Source organism: Phyllopteryx taeniolatus, chromosome 4 (genome assembly GCF_024500385.1).
Source record: "Phyllopteryx taeniolatus isolate TA_2022b chromosome 4, UOR_Ptae_1.2, whole genome shotgun sequence".
Classification (NCBI taxonomy): domain Eukaryota; kingdom Metazoa; phylum Chordata; class Actinopteri; order Syngnathiformes; family Syngnathidae; genus Phyllopteryx; species Phyllopteryx taeniolatus.
Genome location: NC_084505.1, coordinates 12,618,518 through 12,640,559, shown reverse-complemented (window position 1 = coordinate 12,640,559; position 22,042 = coordinate 12,618,518). Strand labels below are relative to the sequence as shown.

The following is a 22,042-nucleotide window of genomic DNA, read 5'->3' as shown; positions in this document are numbered from 1 at the left end:
TATGTGGCCCGTGAAAGCTTTGACACAAATTTTCCTTAACTTTTCCTTGTATTATGTAAAAAAATAAAAAAAATAACAAAAAGTCAACCTACCTCACGCTTTAGCCGCACAATGTCCTTGTGACAGTGCAGTTCAGCTTCTGGCTACCAGTCAAATAAATAATAATGTAGTGGTACAAACACAGTCTACCTTCCGGGCTCTTCAGATGGAGCCAAAGCGATAACAAAAGCCATGTTTAGTGTTTTTATATCAAAATCATTCACCCAATTGAAAATGTTACTGTTGCATATATCATTTCCAAAGAAAAACTATTGAAATGGCGCTTTCCTAAAAAAAAAAAAAAAGGAAAAAAAAGCTGTTGCTTTTCCATTTCAAATGTAATTTAATCTTTTCCCATTTATACAAAACATAAGCATAAGCTTTTCCTTTTGTTTAATGACTGACCCCCATGTGAACCAGCTCATAAACTTAAAGGGGACATATTGTGCCAAACCAACTTTTTCTATTATCTATCCATCCATTTGGGCGTTCCCTTACACCCCTTACCATTATACATTTATGTGGTTTCACTGCAGGCCACATCGTAGTTATGCTTGCCAGTTATAAGGCAAGCATAACTACGATGTGTCTCAGGATGTAAACAAGCTTGACACCCCTGAGCACTAATCAAACTACAGTACTTCCAATCGTTGTTGGGTAATTCTTTCCAGATGCTCAGTTCTGAATAAAGATTGCAGTGACATAGACATTTCCTGAGGAAGAAATATCTTAAGGAAGAAGAGGAATTACCAATAACATTACAACTTTATTGAACATATACAGGAAATTAGTCTAGCTCACCTTTGTCGAAAAAACATATAGTCTCACAATTTATGACCTTGATGTAAAAAAGTAGAGTGCTGCATGAGGGAGTGGACAATGTTTAGCACAAGGAGCTTATTTCACTCTTGCTGCAGCCCCACTTGCAGCAGGCATTGGACAGTCCCAGCACTACATCCCGTCCTTTCCTATCTGCACTTCGAAGAGCCTCCAGGACCTCCTCCGAGATTGGTGAGCGAGCCGAGCGGCTGAATCCAGCAGCCACAGATGCAACATCAAATGACTGATCCTTCCATACGTTGGATTGCGCAGGATCCTGCTCACTGGCCATGTGAGGGAAATGATTTACATTCCATTGGTCAAAAGCCTCGTCTCCAATAAGAGCTGATATGAAGAGAAATGACAACTTCTTTAAGAATTAAAATTGTTATAGATGAGTGACTTCACTTTACAGATAGTCTTACCTGAGTCTCCAATGCTTCTCCTCCAGCGAGAACCCCCACAGGTAAAAATGACAGCACGTATAAATTCTCTTCCACACAGCTTCATTCCGTAGAAAGAGGAATGGCCTTCATTTGGCTGCACCCTGTCTACCAATGCCACCAAGAGACACAGGGTTAAGAGTGCTGCCTTCCACATGGTGTTCAAAGATCTGCTGTAGTTGTCTCACTGTGCTGAAAGGGGCTCGACAAACCCAAGTGATGTGCCTCCTTGTTGTCAGTGGTGTGGTTTATGTTTCATTTTGCGCGTCTTATATAAGTCTCAGTTTCTCAGAGTAGCATCTCCAGTCTTTGTCATGTCCACAGATAAGAATTGAGACCTTTATGGGCAACAATGCACATCCAGTAACAGAAAGTTGTCATGACATAGCAAATGATGCCACAGGTGATGTCAACAGAGCGCTCTGCAATCTAATCACCTGTGACCTTTTATTTACCCTTTCTGCCTTTACTGTTAATTGTTGTGCTTTGTGTGACACACAACAATATCTCGGTCATGTTATCTTCTCAACAGAATAGAGAATAGAATAGAGATCACTCTCCATGTGCCTCATCGATTTAGGCTGCGCTACATCTCTGCTAATTCTTGTTTTTGGTCTGTCTCTTGTGCACACACATGAATGCCACACACATATTCTGCGGTGTTGGATGGTCTAAAGATGTATCATCCCGCACTGAAAATGTCATTAAAATATAATAGACAATATTATGTTACTTTTTTTTTTTTTCTCAAAATAGTTGAGTCTCGGGAGTACATGCCCACCCATCAAATTGGGTGTGAAATTATGCAACAAAGTAATGGTTTTGTTAGCTGCCTATTTCCAAAAATGTGTTTATAAGCAAGCAGTTCTGAATTTTGCCAAATTGAGATGTCACAATTTGGACGATTCACATAATACCTTCCCACACCAAGTTTCTCTGCCCATGACTTGGTAACCAAGCTGGGTGAAGATCAGCCACTTTCAAGCAATGGCCAGACGAAGCCAAGAAGCTAAGCAGAGCTGCAGTGCTGAACGCACAGATTAGCGTTAGCTGACAGCGTTGTCAGCTCTACCTTCTGACAAGTTGCATATACTTGACTGTTTCGTGGAGTTGTCAACATGGTGGTCGGGGTATTTGTATTGAGCAATGTGTCCGCTGCATGTGCCACATGCACAGATCTGGAAAGTGTACTTTTGTGGCTATGTAGTGCTGACTTGACAGGTGAAATGCTTTCATTGTCTTACGTGCTCTTAGCAGTTCGTAGTCTCATTTTAGTACAACCCAACAATAACCTCTAGCGCTGTCCCTTGTCCCCATGGTAACAAAAGCCATTCTCATGTTGGCTCACCTCATAGTACAGGGAGGTAGAGTGAGCAGTGGCTCACTTACATGAGAAAACCAAACGATTTCAACTGGGGTGTTAAAGGTGGAAGTGTACTGTTATTCTTGGTTCATTTTGACCAAACCATGTCAGAGACCTTTTATTAAGACATATGGGAAATGTTTTAAATTATAAAAAGAAAAAAATATATATAATATGGCTGCTTTGTGAACAAAATGTACAGTTACATGCTACAAGATGCAAACCACTCATTAGACCATAGGTGTCAAACTCAAGGCCCAGGGGCCAGATGCGGCCTGCCACATCAACTTATGTGGCCCGCGAAAGCAAATCATGCTCGTCAACCTCCGTGATTTTTGCTAAAATCTGTACCCAAATTCCAAATTGGCATAATAATAAACAATAATGTTGAGATATTGCATTTTCTGTTACCAAACCCCTCTTCTACAGTAACTTAAACAATACTTGAATAAACTATTATCCTTATCTTCTGATTTCAAAAGTAGTTATCCCTCAATTTGTTGTGTAATGGTATTAATATGTTATGGTGATGAAACATTTATATGGTTTCACTGTTCTAATGCGGCCCAAGACAAAAATGAGTTTGACACCCCTGCATTGGACGGATAGATAGATAGATAGATAGATAGATAGATAGATAGATAGATAGATAGATAGATAGATAGATAGATAGATAGATAGATAGATAGATAGATAGATAGGCGGCACGGTGGCCGACTGGTTAGAGCGTCAGCCTCACAGTTCTGAGGTGCGGGGTTCAATCCCCGTCCCCGCCTGTGTGGAGTTTGCATGTTCTCCCCGTGCCTGCGTGGGTTTTCTCCGGGCACTCCGGTTTCCTCCCACATCCCAAAAACATGCATGAATTGGAGACTCTAAATTGACCGTAGGCATGACTGTGAGTGCGAATGGTTGTTAGTTTCTATGTGCCCTGCGATTGGCTGGCAACCAGTTCAGGGTGTACCCCGCCTCCTGCCCGATGACAGCTGGGATAGGCTCCAGCACGCCCGCGACCCTAGTGAGGAGAAAACGGCTCAGAAAATGGATGGATGGATAGATAGATAGATAGATAGATAGATAGATGGATGGATGGATGGATGGATGGATGGATGCATGCATGCATGCATGCATGCATGCATGCACTTACACACATAGCCGCTAAGTAGTGCTGAAGCACCTGCCCTCTTGCCCTGAACCACAAGTGCCCTTTTTGCTGCAATTTGTTTCTTCATTCAAATTTTTTTCTTCATTCATCAATATTTTAAAAACCCTTACCTTCGCTGTCATCAATTCTTTTCAAGGTGTTTTGAAATCTGAGAGGCATTTATTTGAATCCTGGGGAGGATTTCAAGTACAGTATGATCCTGTCTTGCTCCTAGCCTCCCTCCTTGTCCTTTCAAAAATCTTTCATTTGAACGGCGGTGTGCTGACTTTTTATATCCACTGTAGCCTCCCTTCACCTACTTTGTTAATAGATGCATTATTTACTTTGTAGACTTTGGTAACAGAAATAGTTATATACAAACTACTGTTTTGTTTAATTGGATGAAAAATGTTAGTGATGGGTGCCCTTTTTTCTTTTTGGCTGGAGCACCTGGAAAAATAGATAAATAAATGATCGCGGAAAAGAACTGTAAGGTTTTAGATTGACCAAGTCAAGCATTAAAAACATCATCACAAAACAAAAATGCCAAGGGTCGATGATGTCAGTGTCACAGGTTTGATGCATCTACTGCAAGTCTTATTCACACATTATATGGGTTTACCTCTTTCAATACTTTTGCTTACCTCTTTTAAATTGTGTATGAGATGCTCACAGTTCCTTGAAATTAAAGTTGATCTGTTAATCTCCATCCATCCATCCATTTTCTGTACTGCTTATCCTCACTAGGGTCGCGGGCATGCTGGAGCCTATCCCAGTTGACTCTGAGCGAGAGGCAGGGTACACCCTGAATTGGTCGTCAGCCAATCGCAGGGCACAGATAAACAAACAACCAACAAACTCCACACAGCCGAGGCCAGATTTGAACCCGGGTCCTCAGAACTCTTTGGCAGATGTGCTAACCAGTCGTCCACCATGCCTCCGTTAATCTCTCGTCTAATGCAAACAGAAAGGCCTGAGCTGAGATTCAAAACCCTGATACTTGAATATGAGACAGATGCACTAACAACATGCATCACCATGCTGTATTGTTATCTGTCATGAGCTATGCCCTGTAGTTCCTGTGTTGGAGCTTGGGTGGCGCTTTGCACCTCTCTCTCTCTCCCTTCCCAGTAATGAGCACCACCCTGGCCGCGCACCTGTTATCAATCAGCCTTCATCATCACCTGCATTTAAGCCTGCCAGATCCAGGACTCCTCTGCCAGAGTATTAATGTTCACCTGTAGTACACCGGCTCTGCACTTGCACGAACGGTACACCTCGTTCTCAGTGCTCCTTCTGTGTTCCTTGCTGACCTCTTCAACCACGCCACCACCTCCCGCACGGTCCCTGTCTCGACGACCCGCCATTACGCCTCAAAGGTCCAACTCAAAATTCCTTTTCAATAAACCATTCTCCACAAACTTCTTCAGCCTATGCTTGCTTCTGGGTCCAGTTAAAAATGATACCATTGTATTGTGACAGTTATCATTTGTATTTGTTTTTTATGTATGCATTTATTATTATTATTTAATTCATAATTTGTTTCTGAAAATAGCAGGACATTAAACAGGGTTCCATAAGGTCCTATTTGTTTGTTTGTTTTGCTCAGTGTTACTACTATTTCAGTAAAATCCATTAAATTATTTGTGATGCTGCTTTTCAATTGGTATAAAAGAAAGAAAGCAACTAAAGGCACTCATGCTAATGTCTATGAGTACGACTTGACTTTTATTCTACCTCCGAGGGATTCTTGACGCCAACTGGTGATTCTACATTGAAGCTGGAAGTGGTCATGAGACTCCTGGCCCCGGCGAGAGTGACAGTAGCGATTGTCCACTAAGAGAAGAGTATTTTTAATGACGCACGGACCACCTCCCAAGCGGTCCAATCAGCATGTGGTGGTAGGCGGGGCTTAGGCGAGAGGGTAGCAACAGTTGCCCCGGTGAAGGCGAGGCGCCATAGTCACGGTAGTCCTGGCGACAAGACCCAAGCAACGGGAGTCAACAACAACCCGAATGTAAGGGCAAAACTTAGGACTAAAAAGGACAATACCGGGCAAAAAATATTAAAAAAAAAAAAACTGAGGTGAACTAATCAAAATGAGATATGTTATGCTCTCTAAAGTTGCATGCCTGTTTTTGTTAGTGCATTCGTCTGTGTTTGGTGGTCGTGGTCGAGCTGCATGTCGGTGATGGAAGTGGTTGCTAGCTTTTTTTTGTGTGCGCAGGCGGTTGTTATGGCGATGTCAGATCTCTGATCGGAGCACAAGATGGCGGGTGCGTTCCAACCTTTCCTTCGACTATCGTAGTCACTTTATGTGGACTGTCACATTTAACTTCGAACACAGCTAGCTCCGAGTCGTGTTTATGTCTTGGCCGAAGAATTACAGGCACGCTAGCAGTGGTTTGTCGCCAACAACAGCTTGATAGCTCACATGAAACTCACTCTCATCTGTCATGAGCTGCTAGCTGGAGAAGCTATCACTATCGCTAACTCAAAACACCTTCAAGCAAGCGGGCTTTGTCACAAGTTACAACCCCACACATGTTACCCACTTTCTTGAATCGGGTAATCTGTTGTAAACTTGCGTATTTGGGAGTTGTGTGTTACGTATTCCGTGAAACGACTTAAGGAAAGTTTTTGGCGTGACATTGAACTCATTCCAGTGGACACGATGTGCTTGGTGATCATTTTCGCGTCGTTTTTACCGTGTGGTTGCTCACAGGAGTGGTTTATCTTATGTTGGGACGGTCTGAAGTCCTGAATGGCTGGGTCCAGTAACTGTGGATGTGAATCTAGTCTTAGCAACAGATATCAGATATTAATCTCACACTGGAATTAGGAGTTACTGTATGTTCCCTTTTGTCCAAAAAATAGCCATTGCTTACATTATTACTCTTAAAAAAATGACTTGTTGCTTTATTTTATACCTTTGTCGTGGACTGAAGCTGGAAAGTCAAAAATATTGCTTAGCTTTAGAGATAAAACCCCACTTCCTCTTCAGACACACGTACACACGCCCGTGTCTGTGTAGCAATAACATACAAGTGGGTAATGACGTCAAAGACATGCTTATAGGGTATTCACTATTCAGGTCCGTGTCCCTTTTTTAATCAACAGAATTAGCGCCTCAAAGCATTGGTTGCCATGGCAACTTCTGGATACTCGGAAGACCTCCAGCCTCAGCAGACCAACACGGTAACCGTAGCAACGCCGGCTTCCACCACACCCTCATCCGCCAAAACAGCAGCACACTTCCTGGCCGGACTACCACTAACCTCTGGAAGCATTGCATCAGCCAACCAATCAGCCAAAACTGGACAGGATGCACTTTCTACCCAAGCCCCACCTACCCAGGCTCAGAGCCAGAAGGCAGCGGTTCTAGCTGCTCCCTCACAGCACTACATAAGCCCTGAAATCCAGCACACAGTGACCCAGAAGAGTAATGGTCAGAACACGTCACCCCAGTACATCATAGTGACGGTTACAGGTGAGCAACATGTGAAAAACTATTGAATACTTAACAAATATTGTACTCTTTGTGTAGCTTGGACAATCACTAGGAGGACTTCTTGATCAGCGTCGGCAGTCAAATCTCATGCGAATGTCTGAGTGTAAGATGAAGGCTCGATCATAGCCGGTTTGTGCTGTGTAAGGTAACTGATGTTAGGATTAGAAAGGTGTTTTGGAAATCTTTGTATTTATCAAGCCCCAACACTCTTAAAGTCTGAGTTGTCGAATGGTAGAGAAGGGCAACTAGCTATAAGAAGGGCTACCAGTTTGAAACACACACTTCTGAAACAACAAATTTGCTCAAATTACCTTTAATTATGTTATTATTAATAATTAATGATATTCTTCTATGTGAACCACTGATCTGGTCAGTGGTTTTGCATAATAACTATCAACAATGATTTACCAAGGTCGGAAATGGATACAGTAGATACCAATATGGAACACTTTATTTCTATAAATCACAGGAAGTTTTAACATTTTCAAATTGTCACTTCAACATTTCTCGGACATCACAATGACTCATCATTGGTTAGCTACTTTTAGAACAGGCTCGCAGGCTATTCATGTGGTCTTTGGGGGCTTATGTGGAGCCTGCGGGCAACCTGTTGGTGACCCGTGGTCTATACTAAGTGTTTGGGACCAACAGTTCTGGTAAATTGTGAAGCAAAAACAAATTAATTGAATAATAATTGAAAGTATGGGCCCAATAATAAGAGGGCAGAATACAGCCATTGCTCTCATCTCATGGGATGTCCTGCTTTTTCTTGTTCTAAAGAAAATGTGATTCAATTATTCTGAATGTTTAGTGTCACCACTTTTTCAGTCAATTTTAATGATGTAATTATTCTCTTTTATCTTCCTAGCAAATCAGTCAGTGCTGTAAATAAAGATTATGGGACATGATAATTGCTAGCACAAAAACACATTAAATGCCAAAAGGAAAAGGTTTGAACAATTATTTTCTTGCCATTGTCTATCCATTTTAATTTGTCGTCATGAGGTTTAGTCACCGCAGTGTGAAGTCGTTATTACCATCGGCAGCACAAGTAAGATTGTGCGTGCGGAAGAGCAGACCACAACAATATAATGTGATACATGTGGTTGCTAGGTTACATTGTAACAAATGTGAGGGATTGAATGCAGCTTCTTTTTTGATTATGCTGGAGAGTTAGTGGTATAATCACGAAGCTTGTGAAATAGCTAACAGCCATTCTGAAACTGCTTCAAAGAAATCTGTATCCATGGCAACTGAAGTTGGCATTTAATGTGGCAGTTAAGTGTTATCCTGCTATGAGGTCCAAATTAATGTAGTCTGTTCCGTCTTTAAGTGAAAAATAATACAAACTGTCAAAGAAAATATTTGGCATTTTGAAAATCTGCTCTTAACAAGAAGAGAATGAAAGAATATGGCCTTAGGCTAGTTCTTTTCCTGGATGTTTATTTTAGGTCTGTCTGTTAGTGGATATTTTTTGCCTGCTCGTGTCAAGTAACACCGTATACTCTCACACACAAAGTCACTTTGGGGCGGGCGGGCGCGGCATGGGGCTTGTCTGCCTCTTAATTTTGATAACTGTGGATATTAAATTGAAGTGGAACATCACATTACAGCCAATAAATGTAGCAAACTGACTGCAGTCATTTACAGTAGAAGGTATCATTTGCACAGCTATACTTCTGTCAATCTGTTTTCATTTGTGATAGAATGCCAGGCTACACTGGCTGGAGTATAAACGTACATGCATGAGAGCGTTAAAAGTGAAGATTTATTTTGATGTAATGTCCTATCTGGAGTTAAGTAGAGTGGTGTAAAAAAGTTTTGCCCACTTCCTGATTTCTTATTTTTTTTTAAATTGGTTTCCCGTCATCAAACAAATTTAATTAGTCAAAGACAACACAAGTAAACACAAAATGCAGTTTTTAAATGAAGGTTTTTATTATATAGGGAGAAACCTACATGGCCCTGTGTGGAAAAAGTGATTGTGCTCCCTGTTAAAAGATACTGTAACTTTGGTTTATTATACCTAAGTTCAATTTCTCTAGCCAGACCCAGGCCTGATTCTGCCACACCTGTTCTCAATCAAGAAACCATTTGAATAGGACCTACCTGACAAAGTGAAGTAAAGCAAAGCACATTTATTTATATAGCGCATTTCATACACAAGGTAACTCAATGTGCTTTACATGATTAAAAGCATTTAAAATCAAAGAAAAAAAAACATCTTATAAACATTTAAAACAAAGAGGAAAACAATCCAAGTACAATTGAAAACAACGTACATTGTGAGAAATATAATTTAAAGTGGAAATGGTCTAAAAAGCATGAGGAAAAAAGAGTTTTTAACCTGGATTTAAAAACATTCACACTTGGGGCTGATGTCACTCCTGTTGGCAACTTATTCCATTTGTATGCAGCATAATAGCTAAATGGTGCCTCACCATATTTGCTTTGGACTTTGTGCTCCACTATTTGATCTGAGTCTGTCGATGTCAGAGCCCTACTGGGTTTATATTAGACTTTACGCTCATCTGATCGGTATCGGCCGATAATTGGCATTTTATGCTGATCGGCTAATCGGCTTTTATGTCATAATTCGCCGATCCGATCAATGATCTCATCGATCGACTCATTGCAAGTTATCGCAGACGCTTCATTGCAGTCCAACCAGTTATTAGGTTTAGGGGGCAATCAGTTTTTTTGCATTGGGCCATATAGGTTTGGATTTTGTGATTCTGCATTTTGTGTTGTCTTTGACTAATATTAAAATTAATTTGATTGGAAACAAAGTGTGACAAACATGCAAAAAATAAGAAAGTAGGAAGGGGCCAAACACTTTTTCCCACCACTGTATGTATTTCATAGAGTCAAATTCCCAATAGGGCTTATCTCAAGGTTACTGTTTGTGGTGTTAGACAATAATCACATGGGGACTTCAATGTGGCCCATTCAAAATCCCTCCCATCATTTCGTATTTCATGATCTGTGTACAGCTGTGCTTTAATTTCAGATGTATTGACAAGTTAGAAGCAGCAGAACGTCTATCACATCTATCAGCCACTAACTGAGAGGAGTATTAGCAGAAAGAGAGAGAGAGAAAGCGAGTCCATTGGGTGATACAATCACTGTCCTCACAGGAAAGTCATCAAGGTTTGTTCCACAAGTCACAAGATGCAGCTCAGCTCAGCTCAGCGTCTCGGCGGGAGACCTAGGGGTAACATTTAGAACTTTGGTTAAGGTGAAGACAACAGTTTTCTAAATGTTCATGAGCAGTTTGTATTTGACCTTCAAAACGAGTGAAGGGTTGCCTTTTTTAGTACAAGTGTCACGTTATAATAAAAAACATTTTGGAAATTAGCGAAAGGGGTTGAAAACAAGTGTTTGTGGTCCTTCACCATCTTGTTGCCAACGTCCCTCATATGTCTCGTTTTCCTCTCGCATCTGATATGCATGTTTACAAGATGGAGGGATTTCTCTCCATCTGGGGAGATTAGCTGTCCGAGGCTGTCGTTCTCCCCGCAAGATATAAGGCAGAGAGGAGTATATTTGTGTCAGTTTCTCCTCGGCCAAACCAAAAATCACACGTAGGATGTTCTACAGTGGCTTTTATTACAATTTGCAAGCCACATGTCGTGAGTAGTCCCATTGCGCGTGAGGGACCTTTTTGTTGCTCATCTTAAGTCTCTTTCTCTCTCTCTCCTTGTTTGGTGCCCAGAGGGTTCTGCTCACTCCAATGACAGTCTGTCAGACTCCAGCTCACCTGCCCCAGGCGTGCCTACACAGGTGGTCCAGCCAGTGCAGACCACCACTCAGGTATGAAATCGTACTGTAACGGAGCTGGTTAATGAAGTCCACGGTAGTTTTAGGTTGACGTTGTGACTTTGTTCACCAACAGAGGTCAGTGTTGCAAACGGTGTCACAGGCTGGCAAGAGGATTCAGCCAGGACACGTCAACAACCTCCAGTCTGTGCACATCAACCAGGAGGTAAGCACAAAAACATCTAATGTCAACATGGGGTGCTGTGCGTACATTAATGAGGGGGAAAAATGAACTTAAATGATTTTAGAAAATGGCTGCATTATATCAAAGACTGAAAAAATTAAGGGGTCTGGTGTGGATGTTTTAAGATGCACAATAAGGAAGAAAAATGGGCTGCATGGTCGAGTCACCAGAAGAAAGCCATTACTACGCCAATGCCACACACACAAAAAAAAAATACACTTACAATATGCCAAACAGCACAGAGACAAGCCTCAAAACGTCTTGAACAAAATCATTTGGAGTGATGAGACCAACATTTTTGGCCACAACCATAAACGTTACATTTGGAGAGGAGTCAACAAGGCCTATGATGAGAGATACACCATTCCTACTGTGAAACATGGAGGTGGATCACTGATGTTTTGGGGATGTGTGAGCTACAAAGGCATGGGAAACTTGGTCAAAATGAAGACGAATGCCGCATGCTATCAAAAATTACTAGTGGAAAATTTGCACTCATCAGCCCGGAAGTTGCGCATGGGACGTACTTGGATATTCCAACATGATAATGATCCAAAACACAAAGCCAAGTCGACCTGTCATTGGCAACAGCAGAATAAAGTGAAGGTTCTGGAGTGACCATCTCAGTCTCCTGACCTCAATATCACTGAGCCACTCTGGGGAGATCTCAAGCGTGCAGTTCATACAAGACAGCCCAAGAATTTACAGGAACTGGAGGCCTTTTGCCAAGAAGAACGGGCAGCGTTACCATCAGAGAAAATAAAGAGCCTCATCCACTGATCTCTGATCACTGAGTTGATCCTGTTGGTTGTTTCTGTCAACAGTATATCTGTTGAAAAACTTGTGAATCTAATAGTCACAGTTTTTAGCTCTGCTCTCAGACAGTCGAGTTATGCTGCATTTGTCTCTGGAGTAGCTAAAAGGTCACTATTATAGGGATTTTTACAGTATATGGTGAACTATGTAATTCACTCATCAGTCAAATGAAAGTTACTGGGCACTACTTGGGCGCGCGGTTAATTATGTCATGTGTGTCACATAATTATTGTACAACTTACTGAATCAACATCAGCTGGTTTACCTTCTGTCAGTATTGAACAAAAAAATAAATTATAATAACATGATACTGTTTAAAGCTTAGTGTATTTTACCTAATTGTACAAAAAAGTACTTCATGTCCATCTGTGTTGTGATTTGTTGCTTTACTTTTATCAAGATATTTCAAACCACAACTCATGAATTTGTCTTGTGCTGAAAATCCAACAGTCACTGATGGTGTGGTGGTACACTCGCCTGACTTTGGTGCAGGCAGTGTGGGTTCAGTTCCCACTCAGTGATGCTGTGAATGTGAGTGTGAATGGTTGGTCGTGTCTATATGTGCCCTGCGACTGACTGGCGACCAGTTCAGGATGTAGTCCGCCTTTCGCCCGAAGTCAGCAAGGATAGGCTCCAGCGCCCCGCGACCCTAACCAGGATAAGCGGTGTTGAAAATGGATGGATAGGTGAAAATCCAACAATACCGCTGAAACGGCGCAATGCATCATGGGATAGATTGCTTTTCTAGTGGCCATTGGTTGTTCACTACTTTCTCAAGATCCATTGTGGGATTCATGTGGGCACTATTTCGGGGATAACCTATACTCACTACGCATTCAAACAGCACTACAAACTGGTGTACTCACAATTAGGACACTAAATAGTGTAGGGAGTTGGGAGTGATCCCAAATGCAGACATTATGTCTTAATTGATGGCAAGCTTTCTTGTTGTTTAGAAATTAGCAGGTCAGGTCAAAGCTCCTCTTTCCTTGTTTTGTTTCAAGGTGGAGCAGGTGTATTCTGGCCAGGTGCAGTATGTGGACGGCGGAGGCACTGACAATGCTTTCACCACATCCGCTATGTGAGAGACAAAGACATTTGCATGTTTGCATGTTTCATCTTTCAGCCGTCAAGTTACAGTACTTTGCGTCTCTCCCTTCAGCCGCCCGGGCAGCTACTCTTTCTCCGACTCACCCCTCTACTCTCAGACTCCTCCCACCTCCTCCTCCAACTTCTATGAGACCACATCTAGCTCGGAGTCCGACATCAGCGGCTCTGTGACCTCGCAGACTCTCTCCTCCTCTGTGGGAGCAGCAGGTGCCACGGGCGGGGGCACATCTGCGAGTGGTGCGGGTTATGTCATTCAGGGGGCTTATTTGTTAGGAGGAGGGGCAGGAACAGGAGGAGGACAGAGCTACTCCAGCCCAAATTCACGTGCCCCTCCGGCCACTGTGAGTACTCCAGCTTAATGTGAATTCATGAATGGCTTGCAAACATTTACCAAGTTTCTATTTCATGTTTTTATTATGGGGTGTCATGTTTAGTGCTTTGAGGCATAGGAATGCATTTATAAAATTTTGGAATGATGCTGTATCAACAAACTGGGGAAATGGTGAAGCGCTGTGAATACTTTCCAGATGTACTGCATGTCAGTGGTTATCGCAAGACTTGGCTGTATTCTTCAGGTGCAGTGGCTGTGTGACAACTACGAAGGTGCGGAGGGGGTGAGTTTACCTCGCTGCACCTTGTACTACCACTACCTGTTACACTGCCAGGAGCAGAAGCTGGAGCCGGTCAACGCTGCCTCCTTTGGCAAACTCATCAGGTCTGTCTTCATGGGCCTCCGCACTCGAAGGCTTGGGACCCGGTATGTACACAATGCTTATTGTTGTAATTCACTTCTGCACCACCTTGTTGTAAGCCTTCGCATGCTTATTTCAGGGGGAACTCAAAGTACCACTACTATGGACTCAGGATCAAATCCGGGTCCCCTCTGCTAAGACTGATGGATGAACAGCAGCACATGGCAATGCGGCAGCAACCTTTCACACAAAAAAACAGGTATCCTTGCGGGCTTTTATACAAAGAGGCTCTCCAAGCCTCCTGACCCTGCGTGATTGCTCTGACCAGGGTGTGTTCTTTCCAATAGGATAAAGGCAGTTCAGAAAACGGAGGGGATCACAAATGGGACATCAGGGGGGGCGTCCCTGCAGCAGGCAGGAGTAGTTTGTGATATTTCAGCTCAAGTGCAGCAGTACCAGCAGTTCTTGGGTGAGTAACTGGTGCATTTAGTTGAATGTGTCCTTTGGTGTTCCTCATATTATATTTCTAAAAGAAAGGTAATGAAAATGTACTGAATATAATCCCTCAAGAGGAAATCCAACTCACACTCTGCTGTATATATTTGTGTTGCACATCACACCAGAACCAGAACACACCTCAACAGTAGTCAGGAAGCAGGCTAGCATCTTTCCGATAACTAGTTGTTAGTTTACATTTTGTCCGTAGCGGGACTCAAACTGTTACGATCCGGTTCCAAAGTCCAAATTGTTACAGATGAGCTACTACCGCTCTTATCTTATGATAATTATCTATTTTTAAAAAACACTGTTACGATCCGGTTCCAAAGTCCAAATTGTTACAGATGAGCTACTACCGCTCTTATCTTATGATAATGATCTATTTTTAAAAAACACCCAGTACCTAATGGTAATGGTTTAAAAGGGCTTCGTCACAATATTGGTCAATGTTATTGTCTAGGAACAATTGTAGGCCCACGTAGGATGTGTTACACCATGCGGAAAGCCCCACCAAAAATTCTGACAAGCCAGACTTTCTGAGTCGTGGTCATGAGGCATCCTAAACACCAGATTGGCAATTGTTGATGATGTCACACTATACGGGGTAACGACGCTTGATCGGGGACTCATAAGTCAAGTCAATTATCGGCCACGACAGTGAACGTTTGTCTGCGACGTTTCTGTCAGGTCCAAATCGGGCTACATTTGTGTAGTCTGTGCTTGGCAGAAGGGTCTGGTTATATTTGGTGTTCTATGGTGTAGAACTGCAGTGTATCATACTGAGAGGGTTTTGTAATAGTTTGGTTAACTTTAATTTCGCATCACTGTATACAGTATATACTGTCATACCTTACTGACAGTGCCAAATGACTGTTATCCTTTGAAAGGCAACTCTTGTATCGGACCTCATTAGATTACTGTAAACTTTAATGTACCTAATAAAGTGCTTGGTGACTGTATGACAATCAAAGTGGCTATTGCAGCAAATAGCGATAGACACAACAGATTGAAAAACAGAATACTGTGCAATGGTGACAATAGTGTCCTTCATCTTGTGTAGAAGCATCACGTCCGTTGCCTGATTTTGTTGACATGAATCTACAAGCGCGCAGCCTGCCTGATGGGATCCTGCCTGAACACCTCAAGGCCTTTCAGAGTCTCTACAGGGAACACTGTGAGGTAGGCAACTGAGAAGCACACATATATATATATATATATATATATATATATATATATACACACACACACACACACACACACAGCAGTGATTTCCAACCTTTATGGAGCGATGGCACATATTTTACAATCGGAAAATCTCACAGCACACCAACAAACATAAATGTCACAAAAAGTAGATACACAGTCATTACTGTATGTACTTCCTTCCATCTAATAGAAGAGCATTTATTTGTTCTGTCTGTCACTATGCCTCACTGGCATAAATAGAGGAACAAAGATACAGTATTTCTTTTAAATGAATTATTTATTTTTTGAGCAGTTAAGTAAAATTCGATCATTTCCCACGGCACACCTGAAGATTGCTCAAGGCACACTGATGTGCCACAGCACACTGGTTGGGAATCACTGATCTATAGTGTACGTTATTTTCTCTGTTAGCGCAGCAAACAGCATGTTACTATCTTGGCAATTGTTGTTCTATAATTCATCATTTTACTTAAATTGTACATGCCAATAAAATTTTCAGCATTTCAGTTCACCACCAGCTCTTCAACATTCAATTACTACAGAAATTGCATTATTTAGTTTGATAGTATTTTCTGTTGAACTCCTTCCATCTTACATATTTTGTCTTGCCAACAGGCCGTTCTGGATGTGATGGTGAACCTTCAGTTCACTCTTGTGGAGACACTTTGGAAGTCCTTCTGGAGGTTCAGCCAAGGCAGCAACTCAGAAACTCTCAACCTGTGAGTGTCAAAAGTAAAACACCTGAGCCACCATCCCTGCTGCTACATAACCGTGTGCTGTTCCAGTCATCAAGAGTCGGAGAAACGTCTTCCAAAATCGTGCCTGGTGCTGCTGTGTAAGTTCGAGCCTGTCCTACACTGGACGAGGGCGTGTGACAATCTGCTCTATCAGACGCTGGTGGAGATCCTCATCCCCGATGTGTTGCGACCCATCCCCAGTAAGTATGTGGGGCATGGAAAAGGGCGCACAAAGTCGAGGGCTTTTTCAACATGTACGCTGTGCCCCTTAGGTGCCTTAACTCAGGCCATCCGTAATTTTGCCAAGAGTCTGGAGAACTGGCTGTCTGGCGCAATGATGAATATCCCAGAAGAGATGGTCCGCGTTAAGGTTTGTATCCTACTGTTTTGTGGACATCCATTTTCCAGTAGTGGAAAAAGTACTCGCAGTGTGTACTTAAGTTGCGGTACAGATTCATTCATTTGTACAGATTCCTTCATTGGTCAAAATACTGATTCAACCCCTTTAGTAAAAGTAAAAAAGTACAGATGCTGATCTGTACAAAAGTAAAAATATTTTTTTTCTGTCAATAATTACATATAATACCTTTTCTTTTTTTTTTTACCCTTTTACTTTTTTCTGTATCCCGTTTTGATACATTGGCACAACAACAAAAAAGCTTTTCTCTCTTTGATGTTGCTCATACTGAAAAGAAAATAAATTACATTGTAATTAAAAAAAAAAAAAAAACTTGCGTTGGCTCAACTTTCATACTTTCAAAACACGATCCCATCATACTAATATTGTAAAAGGAGTAACAAAAAAATGATAACTGAAAAAATACACCATGCATGTGTTTTTTTTTTTTTTTTTTTCAGATTAGATGGAGAATTTTTGAATGTCAGAAGCTGGTAGTTTTTAGGATGGCAAAAGACAATGCATTTGCCAGAAATAATACTTGTAGCTGATAATGAATATTTAAGGCCATGGGTGGGGAATATCTTGATTCTCTGAATCTATTGTCATCTTTGTTCCTGGTTCACATTCCTCCATGTTGCTTTCATCTGTTTTTTCCGCCTCATAAATCCCCAAGACTTTAGTCAATCAAGATCTCAACGGCAGTTGACTTTATTTAGCTCTCTCTATTTTTGTGTTATTTATGTTGTTGTCATCTACACTGGTTGAAAAATGTCAGTAGACAGTAGATACCTGTCAAATGTAAGGAGTACAAGTTAAATAATTGTTAAAAGAAAAAAGCTAAGTCACGTAAAGTACAGATGTCTGAAAATCTACCACCACTGCCAATTTCTATAGCACTTTTCCTCATTAGGGTTGCGGGTGTGCTGGGGCCGATCCCAGCGGACTTTTGGCGAGAGGTGGGAACACCTTGGACTGGTTGCCATTCAATCACACGGCACACTTTGACAATCATTTATGTTCGCATTCAGGTCTGTGGACGATTTAGTGCCGTGAAAAAGTATTGAACCCCTTCTCCAACTCTTTTGCATAGTTTCACCACTTTAATGTTTAAGATCATCCAACAAATGTAAATATCAGACAAATATAACCCGTGAACTTAAAATGCTGTTTTTAAATGGTGATTTCATTTATTAAGCAAAAAAAAAATAACTATTTAAAGTTACCTAGCCCTGTGTGGAAAAAGTAATTACCCCCGTTTTTAAATCATGAATTAATTGTGGGCGGCACGGTGTAAACTGGTTAGAGCGTCTGCCTCACAGTTCTGAGGACCGGGGTTCAATCCCCGGCCCCGCCTGTGTGGCGTTTGCATGTTCTCCCCGTGCCTGCGTGGGTTTTCTCCGGGCACTCCGGTTTCCTCCCACAGCCCCAAAACATGCATGGTAGGTTAATTGACAACTCTAAATTGCCTGTAGGTGTGAATGTGAGTGTGAATGGTTGTTTGTTTGTATGTGCCCTGTGATTGGCTGGCAACCAGTTCAGGGTGTATCGCACCTCCTGCCCGATGATAGCTGGGATAGGCTCCAACACGCTCGCGGCCCTTGTGAGGAGAAGCGGCTCAGAATGTGTTTTTGGAATGTGGGAGGAGAGCTGCAGTACCTGCAGAAACCCACACAAGCACGGCAGAACATAGAAACGGACCTGAGAACCTCAAAACTGGGAGGGAGACGTGTCAACCACTTGTCACCAATGCTGCCCTCTTTTGTGGCCATCTCTGTTCAAACCAGAGATGCATTTGTCCCCACTTAAATGAAAGTTCTGTGTCAAACAAATTATGCCTTTCCTTTAGGTAGTGTGCGTGGGCTCTTTTTCCCAAACGCTGCGTCGCTATACCAGCCTGAACCACCTGGCCCAGGCAGCCCGTGCCGTCCTCCAGAACTCAGCCCAGATCAACCAGATGCTCTCTGACCTCAACCGTGTTGATTTCACCAACGTTCAGGTCTGCTGGCGGCGTTGCGCTCGGCAACGTAACAATATAATCCACCTGTCTCCCCACCCTGCCCCCATCAGGAACAAGCATCATGGGTGTGTCAGTGTGAGGACCGCATTGTCCAGCAGCTCGAGCAAGACTTTAAGATGACCCTGCAGCAGCAGAACTCCTTGGAGCAGTGGGCCTCCTGGCTGGACGGCGTCGTCTCGCAGGTGCTCAAACCTTACGAGGCCAACCCCGTCGCCCTGCCAAAGGCTGCCAAGGTCTTCTTGCTCAACTGGTCCTTCTACAGGTGAGAGGCACCTGGGGAGATGTGCTGTGCGGTACACTGTGTTCAAGTCTAAAAACCTCTCTTCGCAACCTCCAGTTCGATGGTCATTCGAGACCTGACCTTGCGCAGCGCTGCCAGCTTCGGATCCTTTCACCTGATCCGCTTGCTGTACGACGAGTACATGTACTACCTGATTGAGCACCGAGTGGCTCAAGCTAAAGGAGAGACCCCAGTTGCAGTCATGGGAGAAGTGAGTGTCTGAAAATGTGGGAAGATAATACCCTTGCATAAAGTGGGAGGATGTGAACCCTTTTCTTACATTTGCGCATAAAGTGGTCAAATGTAGTCCGATCTTAATTTCAATCACAAGATTAAAGGAACACTCTGCTAAAGGCTGTTGCGCACCGAGCGACGCTGCTGAACCGACTGCTGTCAAGCAGTGTCCGTGGTTTGGCAACTGTTTTTATTGATGGCCGATCATTCAACTTAATTTGACCTTCTCTAAACTTTTAAAGGGACAAGTCCACCTGTTTAGTGTTTCAGTACTTTTTGCTCAACTTTACTGTTCACATTTTGACATCATGAGACTCCGATGGCACCTCACAATAGATCAACAGTACCTCCCCACCCCCACTGAGTTTATAAAGTTACAAAGTATCATCAGTAGGTTGCAACAGATCTCTCGAAAGACTGGACGAGTCACAGGAAGGCATATAAGTGGATGTCCTTGGAGAGAGAAAAAAAAAAAAACCTGTTGTGATTTTTGCTCTTCAGCTTCTTGTTAAAGAACAGCAAGTTGTGCAAAAGTACTAAAACATGGAACAGTTGCATTTAAAAGTATAGCGATGTTAAAAATGATGTTCACCTGTGAAGGTTATAGCGCATTTTAGGTCCATTGTGAATTTTCACCCGAAAAGTCGAATATCCCAATTTCTTTTTTGAGAGTTGTCCATACCTTGTCTGATTTGTGTTATTCCTCTTGTGTGTTGTAGTTTGCCTGCACTGTCAAGAGCCGATCCACTCCAGACCTTGAGAAAGGTAACGTCAGCACACCATAACTTCTTCTTCTTTCAGTCCTCTGATGCCTCATTGTCTATCTCCATCAGATGAGGAAGAGGAGGATGAGGAGGAGGAGAGCGAGGAGGAGAGTGCAGATCTGGTCTTGCAGTCCAGCTCTCTGAGCATGTTGGAAGACAAGGAACTATTGGAGCCACCTGCCAAGCAGCCCAGGACCGCTTTAGGCCTGCACAGTCTGACAGACACACATAACACACCGGCTTAAGAGGAAGACACACACACTTTGCTTTAACATCATCGTCGTCATCCCATCCTGCACCTGTCGTGTGTGCTCTTCTGAATTGCTAAAACATACTTTGGTGTTGGGTGTGTTTGTCCAGTGTGAGCAAGTATAAGAAAATAGGCGTGTTCTTTATGCCAATGATATATTCTTTGCTTTTCATGCTGCCATTTTGTTTCTTTAGTTGTCTATCCATGTACAATCCCCGTGCCTTCCCAGAACATTCAGTGACCAGCCCTGCCCAAATGTCACCTGATATACTACACATTCATGATATATTCATGAATGTCCCTTGCCCCGCCTTAACCACTGACCAGATGATGTGGAGAAACGTTTTGTGATTTCTACAAAAATCACTCACATTGCCTTTTCAGCAATGTCTATGCAGGGTGTTTGATAATCAGGAACATTTGATGTTGTAGTCTCACTAATGGGCAACTGGTTGCAGATGCCATATTTGATTTACATTCTGTACGTTTTGCAATTTGGCCAACTAACTGATACGCTGTGCCTTTGAGAGATTGCTGGCTTCAATGAGCTTATATATTATATCTTCTGTATTGTTGCATTTATGGGGTTTCTGTGAAGTAGCCTTGTCCTGAACCTTTGTAGCTATTAAAAGAATGTGAGCCACATAAATGGTCTGCCATTTGTCATCTCACCTTTGCCCATCCTATCCATTTCCTTCACCAGATCAAACATAATCACGCAAACAAAACTCAAGACAAACTGTCATACAAGATAAAAGGAATCTTGAGTAAGCCTGACCTTACCAGAAGCACTTACTCCACTATCCATACTTACCTGTGTACTAACTTGATGTACCAACTTAAGATGTACAGCTTTTTGTGGTAAACTTTATTTTTTTTATCCTCGTGTCATATATACAAATTGTATGTTGTTTGACCATAACTGCCTTAGGATATATGTTGTGGTTTGCCGAGTTATACTAAGCCTCTATTTTTAATGTGATGTTGGATCAGGCCTGGAGACGTGCTGACCTTTGAGACGACCCTTTACAAAGAGCACAATGTACAAGTTATATCAGGATTGGTTATTTTATCAGGATTTCACTTTCAATTATTTTCAGAGACCGCTTAATAGGTTTTGTGCGTTTGTTGTGTCTGGGTAGAAATCCACAGCAAAACATTTTCAGATGAGGTTTAGCAAAGGTAAGCGTGTTCTTGTTCATATACTGTAATGTGGATTCTACCTTCAAGCTTATGCTGCTGTACCTTTCATCAAGAGGCCCTCTTGATGTCTCTCCTAAGACCTTTGTACAATCTGTGATCTTTGTAGCTTTATTCTCATTGACTAAAAGGTTGTGATTGCTTTCTCAAATGTGTGCATATTGATTTGACTGCAGTGATTCCCAACCAGCGGGCCGTAGCATGTGTGTTACGTGAGAGATAAAGGTAACTATCCTAATTCATTAATTTGTGTAAAAATTATTACAATTGTATTTTCATTCATCTATGCCAGTGACATACAGTGACCAGTGCAATTAAATGCTCTTCCATTAGATGGCAGAAGGAATAAGTCATGGCTTCCTGCAAGTATATTTTAGCTTTGTGCTTAATTAAACAGGCCCAGACTGCACCCTGGTCAATTAGTGAATGAATTGATACAAGATCAGTTTCAGTATTCATACATTTTGTGACATTTTTGTTTGGTGGTGTGCCATGGGATTTTTCTAATGTAAAATTAGG

General features: G+C 42.2%; 2 protein-coding genes across 2 annotated transcripts; one reads left to right on the top strand and one right to left on the bottom strand.

Moving 5' to 3' along the window:
* Positions 1–841: 841 nt before the first annotated feature.
* rln3b (relaxin 3b) lies at positions 842–1,530 on the bottom strand. Its single transcript, XM_061771945.1, has 2 exons — positions 1,284–1,530; positions 842–1,203 (listed from the first exon to the last, which is right to left on the bottom strand). The coding sequence occupies exons 1-2, from the start codon at positions 1,456–1,458 to the stop codon at positions 923–925; spliced, it is 456 nt and encodes a 151-aa protein (XP_061627929.1). The 5' UTR covers positions 1,459–1,530; the 3' UTR covers positions 842–922.
* A 4,422-nt stretch (positions 1,531–5,952) lies between these two features.
* rfx1b (regulatory factor X, 1b (influences HLA class II expression)) lies at positions 5,953–21,674 on the top strand. The gene is made up of 18 exons (XM_061769578.1): positions 5,953–6,081; positions 6,926–7,295; positions 11,032–11,129; positions 11,212–11,301; positions 13,140–13,216; positions 13,298–13,586; positions 13,821–14,002; positions 14,077–14,196; positions 14,285–14,406; positions 15,496–15,614; positions 16,257–16,360; positions 16,427–16,578; positions 16,651–16,748; positions 18,625–18,774; positions 18,846–19,057; positions 19,133–19,286; positions 20,029–20,074; positions 20,143–21,674. The coding sequence occupies exons 2-18, from the start codon at positions 6,953–6,955 to the stop codon at positions 20,316–20,318; spliced, it is 2,532 nt and encodes an 843-aa protein (XP_061625562.1). The 5' UTR covers positions 5,953–6,081; positions 6,926–6,952; the 3' UTR covers positions 20,319–21,674.
* Positions 21,675–22,042: the final 368 nt, after the last annotated feature.

Excerpts from the sequence above, each read along its gene's own strand:
- rln3b (XM_061771945.1), bottom strand. The coding sequence starts at position 1,458 with ATGTGGAAGGCAGCACTCTTAACCCTGTGTCTCTTGGTGGCATTGGTA. Across the intron at positions 1,204-1,283 it reads GAGAAGCATTGGAGACTCAG|CTCTTATTGGAGACGAGGCT; the intron begins GTAAGACTATCT and ends TCTTCATATCAG.
- rfx1b (XM_061769578.1), top strand. The coding sequence starts at position 6,953 with ATGGCAACTTCTGGATACTCGGAAGACCTCCAGCCTCAGCAGACCAAC. Across the intron at positions 7,296-11,031 it reads CATCATAGTGACGGTTACAG|AGGGTTCTGCTCACTCCAAT; the intron begins GTGAGCAACATG and ends TTTGGTGCCCAG. Across the intron at positions 14,003-14,076 it reads ACTCGAAGGCTTGGGACCCG|GGGGAACTCAAAGTACCACT; the intron begins GTATGTACACAA and ends TGCTTATTTCAG.